Source organism: Acanthochromis polyacanthus, chromosome 23 (assembly GCF_021347895.1).
Source record: "Acanthochromis polyacanthus isolate Apoly-LR-REF ecotype Palm Island chromosome 23, KAUST_Apoly_ChrSc, whole genome shotgun sequence".
In the NCBI taxonomy this organism is placed as follows: Eukaryota; Metazoa; Chordata; class Actinopteri; family Pomacentridae; genus Acanthochromis; species Acanthochromis polyacanthus.
Genome location: NC_067135.1, coordinates 12,726,179 through 12,738,196, shown reverse-complemented (window position 1 = coordinate 12,738,196; position 12,018 = coordinate 12,726,179). Strand labels below are relative to the sequence as shown.

At 40.6% G+C, this 12,018-nt stretch overlaps 1 protein-coding gene across 2 annotated transcripts; it reads right to left on the bottom strand.

Moving 5' to 3' along the window:
- Positions 1-3,177: 3,177 nt before the first annotated feature.
- On the bottom strand, positions 3,178-11,438 carry zgc:92594 (uncharacterized protein LOC436996 homolog). 2 transcript variants are annotated; one of them, XM_022222345.2, is made up of 8 exons: positions 11,038-11,438; positions 9,020-9,845; positions 7,778-7,886; positions 6,869-6,964; positions 5,580-5,813; positions 5,282-5,304; positions 4,745-4,893; positions 3,178-4,600 (listed from the first exon to the last, which is right to left on the bottom strand). In XM_022222345.2, the coding sequence occupies exons 2-8, from the start codon at positions 9,646-9,648 to the stop codon at positions 4,308-4,310; spliced, it is 1,533 nt and encodes a 510-aa protein (XP_022078037.1). In that variant the 5' UTR covers positions 9,649-9,845; positions 11,038-11,438; the 3' UTR covers positions 3,178-4,307. The 2 variants fall into 2 exon arrangements, with proteins under 2 accessions (XP_022078037.1, XP_022078038.1); XM_022222346.2 differs by having other exon boundaries at positions 9,020-9,842.
- Positions 11,439-12,018: the final 580 nt, after the last annotated feature.

Here is a 12,018-nt window from a genome sequence, read left to right as displayed (position 1 = left end):
TACTTCTGTTGTCACAATCATGAGTTAGTCAGTTATTCAGTTTATCAATTCAATTTTATTTGTTCAGCACCTTTCACACAGATAAAACTAAACAAGCAAAGAGAAAAAAACTGTTAAAACTATGATTCAAACTCAAAAACATTTAAAGAAGATTTAACATGGTCATAAAATATGCTGTCAAGGGGATGGAGGAAGTTTATTGAAGTCTTCTTGGGCTCACACAGTAAATCATTTAAAATATAAACTTGATATTCAGTCTAAGGAAAGTGGAAACTGCAGAACAGAAGAACCAACAATATCTCCCGTTTTCTCCTTTAATGAGTCGACTCTTCTGGTGCTTTCAGACCAAAGAACTACAAACTCTTCACAACCTGCTCAAACTCTTGGTACAGGACCTCACCACATAAGCCAAGAAGGTTTCCTTCTCATTTCTACTCTGAAGCTCACCTTCTCCTGCTCAAACTGCTGACAAATGTTTGTGCTGCTCTAAAGTCTGGTCTCCAGAACTTCCTAAAAACTCTCAAAGTCTCTGCTGCAGGTTGCTTTGTAGAACTGTTCCAGAAAAACTCACTAACCACATGGAGGGGCCTCAAAATAGTCATCCAAATGAAACTGTACAAAAACCAAACTAGCACAACCCAAACACTAAAGTCTCCTGCAGCTTACCAGAGAAGCTCTTTAAACAGAATCAGGACAGGAACTCTTACCTTCTGGAAAACCAACGTTGTTTCACAAACAAGAATACAGAATGTGTCTGACCAAAAACCTCTGAAGACTCACTACAGCCAAGATAAAGACAACTCAGCTGCACCAAATCCACTAATCACTGCACACATTAGCACCATGTGCTAACTGTGGCTAAAGAACCACATTTACCAAGACAACTATCCAGTACAAAGCCCTAAAACACTCCAAGAAACACATTAAAGATGATTTTACTGCTGGAAGCTGCAAGCCAACGCCTAAAGAACAAACTAAAGCAACAGAACCAAACCCGGTTTAGGAAGAGAAGCAGAGGAAATGTTTGACTGCAGACAAATAAAGGAAGACACTGAGCTGCTCAGGTGTTCCTGATAACACCAAGCAGCCACCTGGACAGCCAATAGGAACACAGCTTACTGGAAGTCCAGAGGGCTGGGTTAGTGAAGGAAATTTAGTTTAAAGTTGAAGCAGAAAGTTAACAAAGAAAGTTGAAAACCATCTTCTGATACCTGAAATCTCTGAGTTTTCACACATAGAACGCCTGAACATGTCAAACTGGTTCCATAGTAGAACCATCATTGTAAAAACGTCATAGTATGGTGTGTTGCTCAAAAAACATTACGACCTGCTGTCGAGAGTTGCCAAGCAGTGACACAAAAACAGGACAAACACTGGTTTACAGGGGTGATAGGCTATTTATTTGAAAGAATAAGTTTACAACAAAGTGTGCAGAAAAATCACAAAGTCTGTCTTCAGTTCAGCTGAAATTTGTTTTTTTTTCTTTTTTATTGACCGAACTTTTCAGGAAGTAGATAAAGAATAATTAAAGCTCTCATGTAGAAGTCCAACTTATTTTGGATCCTTGTGGAGAGTTTAATGTTAGAGTTTGTAAAGCTGTTGAGTTCCTCGAGTCACATGGACTGTTTTGACATTTAACCGAGTCCCGAAATCAAATTACAGTTGTGGATTTCTGTCATTTAGTCTGGACTAAACAAATAACAGCTGCATAAATCTCAAACGTCATTATGAGGAGTCTGGATTGAGGTTTCTCACTTGATAATGATCAAAACATGAAATTTAGGTTGGTTTAAAGGAATATTCCACCTTAAATCTTTGAATGTTGACCTAAAAGGTTTGGCTTCAGGAAGTATTCCACCTACAAGGTCCTCACCTTAAAGGAACATTCCACCAAGAATCCCTGGACATGCACCTAAAATGTTGGTGAGGAGTATTCCATCCAAAATCCTCACAGACCTGAGGGGCTGGTTAAAAGGAATATTCCACCTAAAAATCTTAGTATAAAGGAGTATTCCCCCTTAAATGTAGACCTAAAGAATGGTTTGGAGTAATATTCTACTCAAAAATCTTCCAGTGTAGACCTTAAAGGTTTATCTGATGGTATATTCTACCCAACATCCTAGAACATTTACCTAAAAGGTTGGTTTCATGGTATATTCCCAGAAGAACCCTTGAACATTGGGCTTATTGGTATATTCCACCCAAAATACTTTTACATATACCAAGAAGTCAGTGTAAAGAAAATGTAGACCTAAAAGGATTGTTTAAAGGAACATTTAAACTATTATTTTCATTATTTAATAATCTGTTATCAGTCAGAACCCTGGCAAAATTATTTTCAGCATTTTTTTTTTAGTGGAAGTCACAAATAAAGGAGCTCTTGGTTTTTACCAGCGTTACTGAGTCAAAAGCTGCTGTTTCACCACAGGCACGCTCACATGCATCTACAAACCTCTCTCACCACTCAAACACTCGCAGACAGGCGGCCGGCCGGGCCGAGGCTCAGCGGCATCCTCAGACCCACGAGTCGAAGAGTCGGTGAACTTGTTGGTCCGGTTTGAAGGCCTCCATGTGGTCCAGTAGAAGTCCACAGTCGGTGTTAGCTTTGAACCGCAGTGACTGGCCGGCATCAGGTGGACCGGCTCGTCCTCGTAGGACTCCTGTAACCAGAACTCTGCAGAAGTTCCTTCAGATACTTGTGTGTTTCCATTTAAGGTCTCAGGTTTGAATGTACAGCAGAGGATTAGAAAAGAGTGATTTTAATATTTAAATCAGTCCAGTAAATGTTTGGAGAAAAAAAATGAGTAAAATTTTGATTTAGATAGATTTGTGTCAAATAATATTGTAGAGTCTCACTTAAATATATCCAAATTAGTTCAGTGCATTTCATCACAGAGGAAATACAGTGAACTACAGTGTAGTTATTTTTCTGATGTTTGATCTATCTAATTAAAAGAGGTGAAAATTTGCACCTTGTCTCCAATTTATGGTAAACTGAAATAGTTAACAGATTGTTTCCTGTTGACATTTCAGACATTAGACGTGTTCTGATGACAGGACTGAATTTTCAGAAGCAAACGAGTTGAAAAATCCTGTTTCAAAGTAAAGGACAGCAGAGCAGTCAAACCAAACTCAAACCTTACCCTAGTTCATATTTCAAAAGAGCCAACAACTTGATTACTGTGCACATTCAACAACCTTTATTAATTATGATGTAGTTCCCATTTAATCAGTTTGGCCCCTCACAAAATCACTCATATAAAAATGAAAATCTACTTTGAACATTCAAATATTTCAGGCCTAACATAGCATTTTTGTAGTAAAGTGCAAAACCCCACATCTCCTGATATTTTCAGAGTAATGTCTGAACTGTGCATAGGAACATTTGACATGTTTTAAACAACGCATTAACTGCTTTTAAAGCATAACTATGAAAAGCAAAGTCATTCTGCAGCCTATGTAAACAGTTGTTAATGCACTGCATTTCTTTTAGTAACATCATGCCAAGCAAATTTTTCAATGTATCCATGCGCACACACACTCTCACACACCCCCTTTCTCTTTGGCTTGCAATGCTTAACTCTTGCATGAAACAATCACAACCCCACACATAGGACTTGTTGCAGTGGGTTGTTGCTGGTCTGGAGTATTTTGCTCAGCTTTCTGTCTTCTAGCTGGCCTGGCTCTCGAGTCGACTCTTCAAAAGGCTTTCTGTGGTGATGGAAAACTGGGAAACTCAAGGAATTCAAACTTTTCTCATCGATGCGTGGTAAATAGAAGGACCGACCTTTGTCTCTGCACAAGTTGTTGTATCAAAACCTCGGGAGAAAGTTCTCGGGAGAAAAATTAGATCAAATCTATCAATGTTTCGAAGGCAAATTCATCACATTTTGGTCAGATTTTTAGCAAAGCGGTAGAAAATCCAGCATCACAGTCATGCAAAGGTTTGGCCAAATTGAGTTTGAATCCTTCCAGCCACATTTTGTCTTTATACATTCACGTTTGTGTGTGTGCGTACTGTATACAGCAAATGCCTTCTAATAAGAAGCACCTTAATTATGCAACGCAGGTTTAGCGTGAGATTCACATTGTTGCAGTTAGTTTGAAGTCCTGCTGAATCAAAGCACTGTCTGTCCGAATATTGAGGCAAAATGTGGCAGCAGCTCGGGTCCTTTTCTATACAGGAGACATTCAAAGAGAAGCTGAGCGCAGAACTTCAACATCTGCTGCACTCACCTACAGTTCAGGATCAAATCTGCAGTGCTTTGTTAGGTGTAAAAATATATGTATATAAATCACATCCTTGGTTAAACCCCTCGGTCCTCTTCGTCCTCCTCCTCTCCATCCTCCACCTCTTCTTCTTCTTCCTCATCCTCCTCCTCCTCCTCCTCCTCCCCGGGGCTGTAGAGATCGTCAGCCAGCTCATCCTGATCGTTGATTTCCTCGTCTTCCTCCTCTTCGTCCTCCTCCTCCCCCTCGCTTCTCATTTCCTCCTCGCTGCTGTCATCGAGGTCGTCGTCGTCGTCGTCCTCTTCCTCCTCCCCAGCCTCTTCCTCGTTATCCTCCTGCTCCTCCTCCTCCTCAAGGTCTGGAAGGTGACCTGAAGAGTGGACAGAAAAAAAAGGCAGTTTGTTGAGCTCTGGAACTCTGGTGTTTTAGTCAATTTCAAGTCAATCAGCCCAGACAGAATATCGCTCGGTATTTTTGACAGAACGACAAAAATAAAACGTCAAAAATGTCTCACAGAGGGAGTTAATGGCAGCACCAATGTGACACGGCAGTTCCTCATCCAGGAACTTTCTCATTTCCTCCTCCATCATCACTCCAAGAACCTCCGTCTCCATGTCAACGTACTCTGGGTAGAACATGTTTTTCCTTAGCTGCCTGCGGCACCTAAAACATACAACACAAAAATGAAGAAAGTCTGGATTTTAACATTTACCATTTTTTACAGACTCTTTTTTACAAATCATATTCTATGACATCCAAAGTTTCAGTAATTGATCATTTGGGTGACTAGTCAAGCAACAAAAAACTCACTGGCAACATTTTTTAAAAACTTTTGGAATTTTAAAGCAAAAAATTAGCCAACACAACCTCTTAAATGTAAAATGTGATACTTTGTCTGTGAAATATGATATCAAAACTGATCACGATGAGCTGTAGGACATTTTAATGAGCATTCTAAACTCTTTTCAGACATTAGATAGACAAAATCATGAAGAAGTCAAGTGAGAAATGATGATGAAAATAACTGAAGAAATCCAAAAGCACAACTTACTGTTTTCCTGTTGTCTTGTAAGCCTAAAAATGGGACAAAAAAACAAACAAACAGATGTTTGAACCAAAAACAGGCGAACTGAAGTCATAAAAATAAACTACTACTACAAAAACACTGTGTGCACAAAGGGCAAGATTGAAGGAACCATATGTAAAAACATCTGCTATAAATTGCACTTTGCAATGTACTTGTGTTACAAACATAAAGCTGACACACTAATCCTACATTTCTGACATGACAAACTCCAGTGGAAGTCTCAAACTGTTACATTCATCTCTGTGTGATGAGAGCATCGCACCTCGATGAAGCGGAAAGGGTCGTTCTCCTGCATGAGGCTCTCGATGCCGCAGCGGACCTCCTGGAGTCGGGCCTGGTCCTGACAGATCCTGGAGATGTTCTTCTGGATCGCCGGTCCGTTGGTGTCGCAGTGAGTGCGCGTACATTCTCGCAGTCGGAGGATGAAGCGGAGGACTTTGGCCTTCATCTCCTCACCGAGTCGGGTCAGGCACTGCTCAGAGTCATCCATGAACTTCTACATGAGAGGAGGAAGACAGAGAAAGGAGGGCAGTGGATTTGTTTTAGGAGGGAAGGGCACAGTAGTGTGAAATATGAAGGAAATTCATCAATAGCTTTTGAATATGTGCATGTAATTTTAATATTTTTTGACTTAAAATAATTCCAGTAATGGTAAAACAAGTCGTGCTCGTCTGACTTCAGTATTTCGGGTGACTTTGTTTAAAGCAGCAGTGTTTGTACAATATGTTTTGCAAGTTAAACAAAGGTCACAAATGATTTTTTTGACACTAATTCAGAGCATCTTTATGCTCTTGTCCATGATGCGCAAATAACAGACATTAAAAAAAACATGTAAAAAAAGATTTTAATACCACAACAGAAGCATGTAATTAATGAAAATCTTTGAAGGATGCGCAATTTGTATTTTATAGAATACAGTTCTACGAGGTGAAAGTTTATTATACTTCAAAACGTGGATACCTGACTTTTTCTTTCTTGTTTCCTCGCACAGACATTGTGTTGAAGCACAAACTACAAATTAGCCGTAAATCTGGCACTCAGCAGGTTTAACATGTGAGCTCCAATGAATAATCAATTGACAGAACAACAATTGGGAACTAATTTGGTCATTTTTCAGGCAAAACTGGAATTATTCAGTTTTTTTTTTTTAGTCTTTTGGTGTTTTACAGACACAATGAGCCCATGAACCGACACATTTAGCAGTGATAGTTAGAATATTAATCCTCAGCTGCAGCAGCCAACACGTTTCCCATCTCGAACTGGAAAAACTAAAATAGTAAAATAACTACATATTAAGTAAAATTCTTTCAATTGTGTGTGTAAAATGCTACTGATGTTACACTATGCTGAATAACATACTGTCATTTTAAAAAGCAAAGTATTGCTTGCTGCAAATTTCCCCACTGTGGGATTAATAAAGGCTTATCTTATCGAAGTATCCTGTCTGTCAGTGTTTTCTGAAATGCTCACAATGTATCATAGACTGCGATCAAAAAACATTAAAATGTAAAACAAGTGAAATGAAAACTGGTCTGAATTTGGCAGTGTTACCTTGTTCTGTCTTTCCTTCTCCTTCTGCTCTTGGAGTTTCTTCTCTGCCATGCTGTGCTTCCTCTCTACCCTGTACATCTGTTTATCCAGCGTTTCCTGGAAACAAGAGGAGGCAAGTGGTAAATGGAGACGATGGAGCGACAGAATTCTACATTTTAAATGTTTAAAGGGAATTAGGAATGAGCGACAAACACTCATTTAGCGCTGTTGCTTTTTATCCCGCTCCCAGTGTAACCCTTTGATGAGCAACACGGGGCAAACGTGACCCAAATCCAAAGGGCAGTAGGTATATCATAACTTATGGAATCATAGGAGTGCCATAATAAAAGATAAATCTGTTAAAAAAAAAATAGGTAAATAAATGTGAAAATATGAAGAAACTGCCTGTGACGTTTCAGGAGGGATCAACACTCGTGTGAAGGATCTTTCATTACTACATACAGTCCATCTGGCTATAAACAACAAAAAACACAGATTTAATAGTCGACTGCCTTGTTGGTGAAATAGATATTTTCCCTTGAGGACCAAATAGCCACAGTAAAGAACTGGAAGCATCTCTTTGTCACTCTGTTCAGAAGAATGAAAGAAGAGGAAGTGACTTGAACTCCCCTATAGAAAGCCCTCAAAATCACATGACTGCCTTCATTCATTCACACTGAGCCAGGAACTGGCAGGATTCATTCATCGGGATTCCAGATTCATCACTGGACTACATCTGAGGCAACACATGAAAAGGAGGTTAAGCTGAGTGGAAAAGCCGGCCAGCATGCTTATTTCTGAACTTCAGCGTCTTACATTTGGAAGCTTGTTTCTATAAAACTAACTTCGACATAAAACACAGCTATTCTAACCCATAATATGACAATCACACCAACTGAGCAGAAACCCCTTTGGTCATGGAAAGTGTACCTTGAGATCTTTCATTGTGTTCTTCAGGGTCTTGATTGTGTGTCCCGAGTGTAATCCCTCTATGGTGCAAGCGTTGCACACACACATCTTGTCATCCATGCAGTAGTACCTGGAATTGCAACCCAAAACAATTTTCTTGAAACTACAGAGTGCATATAAAGATGGATGAAGCCACTGTGGTTCACACGTTGGTTTGTGGACTACCGCTTGAAGCCTTGAATTTGGATTTTGGCCGTCACCATCTGGGTCTTTTGAAAGGGGCTGATCCATAACCTAAAACACACACCGCTTTACCGTCTGTTTTATCCCAAGTGGGACCATAATTTATAACAGGAACATTGTACTGTATTAAACTTGCCATTGAGACAAGCTTTTTTTTTTTTTTTTGTCCAAGCCATTAAAGATTTATTATTTGCTCCTAACTGTGTAGGTAACACATCTAGTAAGAAGTAGGCTTACTACTATAGATTTCTATACGGTCAATGGGAGGGTTGCAAGTTGATTTCTAAAAATAAAATCAAATTTAAACATCACTAGAAACAACTTCCTTTAGCTGTATTTGTTCCAAATGATAAAAACAGTAAAACGCTGCTTTGTATATGCACACAAACATCACCTGTGAGTCCTGCTGCTCCTACATACCATCTGTTTACTGAGTACAGTTTACACACGGAGATCAGTCTGACTGACGTATTCTGCTACTAGCCCTTATTAAATTACTATTAATAATAGGGTTGTTAGGCTGTTGTGTTCTTTTGTGTTGGCGATAGTGCCAGTGTTTGGACAGGCCTCGTAGCGTTCGAGCTCATCTGCACACAATGTTTGCACGCTTCAACAACCTCTGGGGAAAGAAGGGGTCACAAGTTATTTTGGGGAGATGGGGGCAGAAATGTTCAGGAAAACCTGGAACAGTTAACGAGGAATATTTAGTTACAACCCTGAACACAAACACGTATCTGCAGTGTGTTGAACAGACTTCAAATGTGGGTTGAACCAGCATAAACAAGTACCCTAAGATGCGGTACCTGAATCTAACCATGGTGAGAAAACGTCATGCATCTCTAGTATACATCACACATTTGTTCAAAGGCATCAGCTAACCGACACCGACTCAGAATGGTGTGTGAGTTACGTCCAAACTAATGGCTGCTTGATCACCATAATAATGCCTGAACTTGTAGCACAGAGACAAGCACTCTCAGACTTTTCAAGAACACCTACAATCTAAAACATGCGTCCTACCTGAATATCTCATCATGATCTGGGCACTTCCTCTTCCAGAAGTCATTCATCGGTTCTGTGAGAGGATGCTCGCGGAACGCTGGCAGCTCCAGATGCGGCTTTACGTGCTCCTGACACATCGACACCTCGCACTTCAAGCACGTCTTCACAGCAAACATCGACGCAGCGGCAGCTTCCTGCTTGGCACTTCCTTCCTGAGAAACAGAAGCAGAGGAGGGTCCGTCCGAAGCAGCGCTGACGCCTGAGGCCTCGGTGGCGACTGAAGGGCAGTAATCACACGGAACAGCAAACACGCTCCTGGCTGACTGTGCTGCCACAGAAGACAACAGTTCCCTGGATTTTAAAGATGTAGCGGCTGCAGTTGTAGCTCTGCGCCTGTGACGGTAGTCATCAGCAATATTGGCTAGTTTAAAGTTCTTCTGAAAGTTTGTGCTACACCGATGACTGTCGCGGCACTCTGGACAGCGGAAGCGACCTCGGTCTGCTTGTCGCTTTAGACGATCGAGGCAGGTCTTACAGAAGTTGTGTCCACAAGGAAGTAAGTGGGGGTCACGGTACAAGTCCAGGCACACCGGGCAAGTGAGCTCCTCTTGTAGGACACTGGACTGCTCTGAGGGGGCAGAGGCCATGTTGATACTCAGTCTGTGAGGCCAGAGAGATGAGGCGGAGACGGGTGGATGGGGGGCAAAATGAAAAAGTGATGAGAAAGATGAGTGGTGACAGATGTGGAAGAAAAGGATCGATTGGTAGGGATAAGAGAGAAGATGATGAAGAGAGAGTGCTGGTTTCCTGATGTAGAAGTTTGCCTTTTTTGGAGGTCAGGCTGCTGAAACAAATAAAAAAGAAAGATTATTAAAATGTCCGTGGACAACAATTTTGATTTATTGAAGAAGTCATGGTCCAACAAAACAAGAAAGTAGCCAGAATAATTTTTAAAAACATTTAATCACCATTTACTTTAGAATTTACTGGTTGATTAAATATTCAGACTGCAAAATCTGTAAAAATAAATAAATAGAAATCCTTACAATTTTCTAGAGACTGAAATTACACCCTCAAATCCTGGTCCAAAACACTGAGATCTTATTGTAATGTCAAATAGAAATGCACCAAACCCTCACTGGAAACAGTAAATGTTTGGCATTGGTGCTTGTTGAGGGACTGAAATGCTTAATTATGATAGTTGTTATTTCTGTTATGCGACTGAAAGATTAACTGACTTAATAGTTTCAGCAGTCTTCATTTACACCATTAAAATCTCAGTGGATTAATTGATTAGATATTTGACGGAGCCGGTACTTCTAGTGAACTGATTAACTGTTTCAGGCATTTTTCAAGCAAAAATGTCAAAAAACTCCTCGCCCTCATCCCTCAAATGTTAATATTTCCTTTCAAATGCAACAGAAAACGGACTGCTGTTGGATTTTAGAACTGATAATAAGCTAAACCAGACTATTTGAATACATCACTCCATCACCCTTTGGTTTTTGCCAGTTTACCAAGAATTTATGGACAAAACAGATACTACTTGAGGAAATTATGAATATAAACAAAACTATATCATGTGTAGCTGAGCACTGATTCCCTCCACTGAGCTCTGTGTCACTTCCTTCTTCCTACATATGATTCAACAACGGTTAGAAATGAAAGTAAAAGACACTGTGGCCTCATGACAAACTTCCAAACACACTACGCTGTTGAAAACTTGTTGAAAACAGCCTCTGTGCTCTGTTCAAATGCTGTGACCTCCAGATAAGCGGCTCTGTGCTGTTTACATGGGACTAGAGTGATAGTGGGCGGTGTTTCTAGCCCTCCACCTGTCACAGAGGCCTTTAAAGCGGCTCTGAATGCCGTGGATGTAGCAACTAGCTGTCGCTGATGGCTGCACCAACTGTCCGTTAACGGTCAACCGACAATTAGCTAACTTGTCCGCACTTGCTACACTAATCTCCCCCCACTGGCTGAGTTGCTGGAGCAGTGATGAGCTAAAGAAAAATATGACAAAACAGGCTTCTTACCTTGATTGTGTTAGCAACATATATAAGCTGGGTTTGTGTGGAGCTGAAACACAGATTCCCAGAGCTGGAAAGGCGGTCAGTATCTCTCAGGATGCGGCTAACGTCTCAAATCTCGTTGCCGCGGTGCACCTGTCGTGCTCCGGCTAACATGGTGACGATAAGACCCGCTAGCTTTGCCTTCTTTCTCGTTCCACGGTGGCCAGATACAGTCCAGTCCTGTCCGAGGAAATATTCCAGTCACTGGGCTTTTAGTTTCTCATCTGGAGGTTTCGGTGTGTGACACAAAAGGACGAGCGAACACACACCTGTGCGGCGGACAAACGAGCAGCTAGTAGACGGAAGCTGCTGAGCAGGTTGATGCGGGGAAAATGCTGCTTTCATGGCTCCTCGGAAATCCCGCATGTACACAATGTTCTGTTGTCGCTTCGGTGCTAAAAGGCAGAGAGCCCTGTTATTTATAGATGCATATACATATCAGAAGTTGGCGTTAATTAATTACTTAATAATAATAATAAATTCCTGTCAAGTCTGATTTTTTTTATGAACAAAACCGTCTTTTGTTACTTGAGAGAATGAAACCTTAATAAACAAAGCTGTTCCCATGAAATAAAGCAGTTGAGGAGTTCATCGGGCTGCAACCTGATGTATAAAACTGTGGGTGCTCTAGTTTCTGCATTCATAAATTCACAAACAATGTAATTGCCTCAGACAACAGCCACCATTAAATGTTTGTATTTTACACGTTTATTTTCAGGACTCACTAGGAAATTGACAAAGTTGAGCTTTCTGGAGATTTAAACTCCGACCAATAGTTAAAATTGATGAAAAAGCACAAAATAAAATATATGTATTAATTCTTCACACATCTTTATGATTGGTCATCTGCTGACAACTGAACCAGTTTCACCTGCACAGCGAGCAGATGAAACAGCACGAGTCGCTTTGAAAACTACAATAAGTGTTCACACTTGATTTCATTGT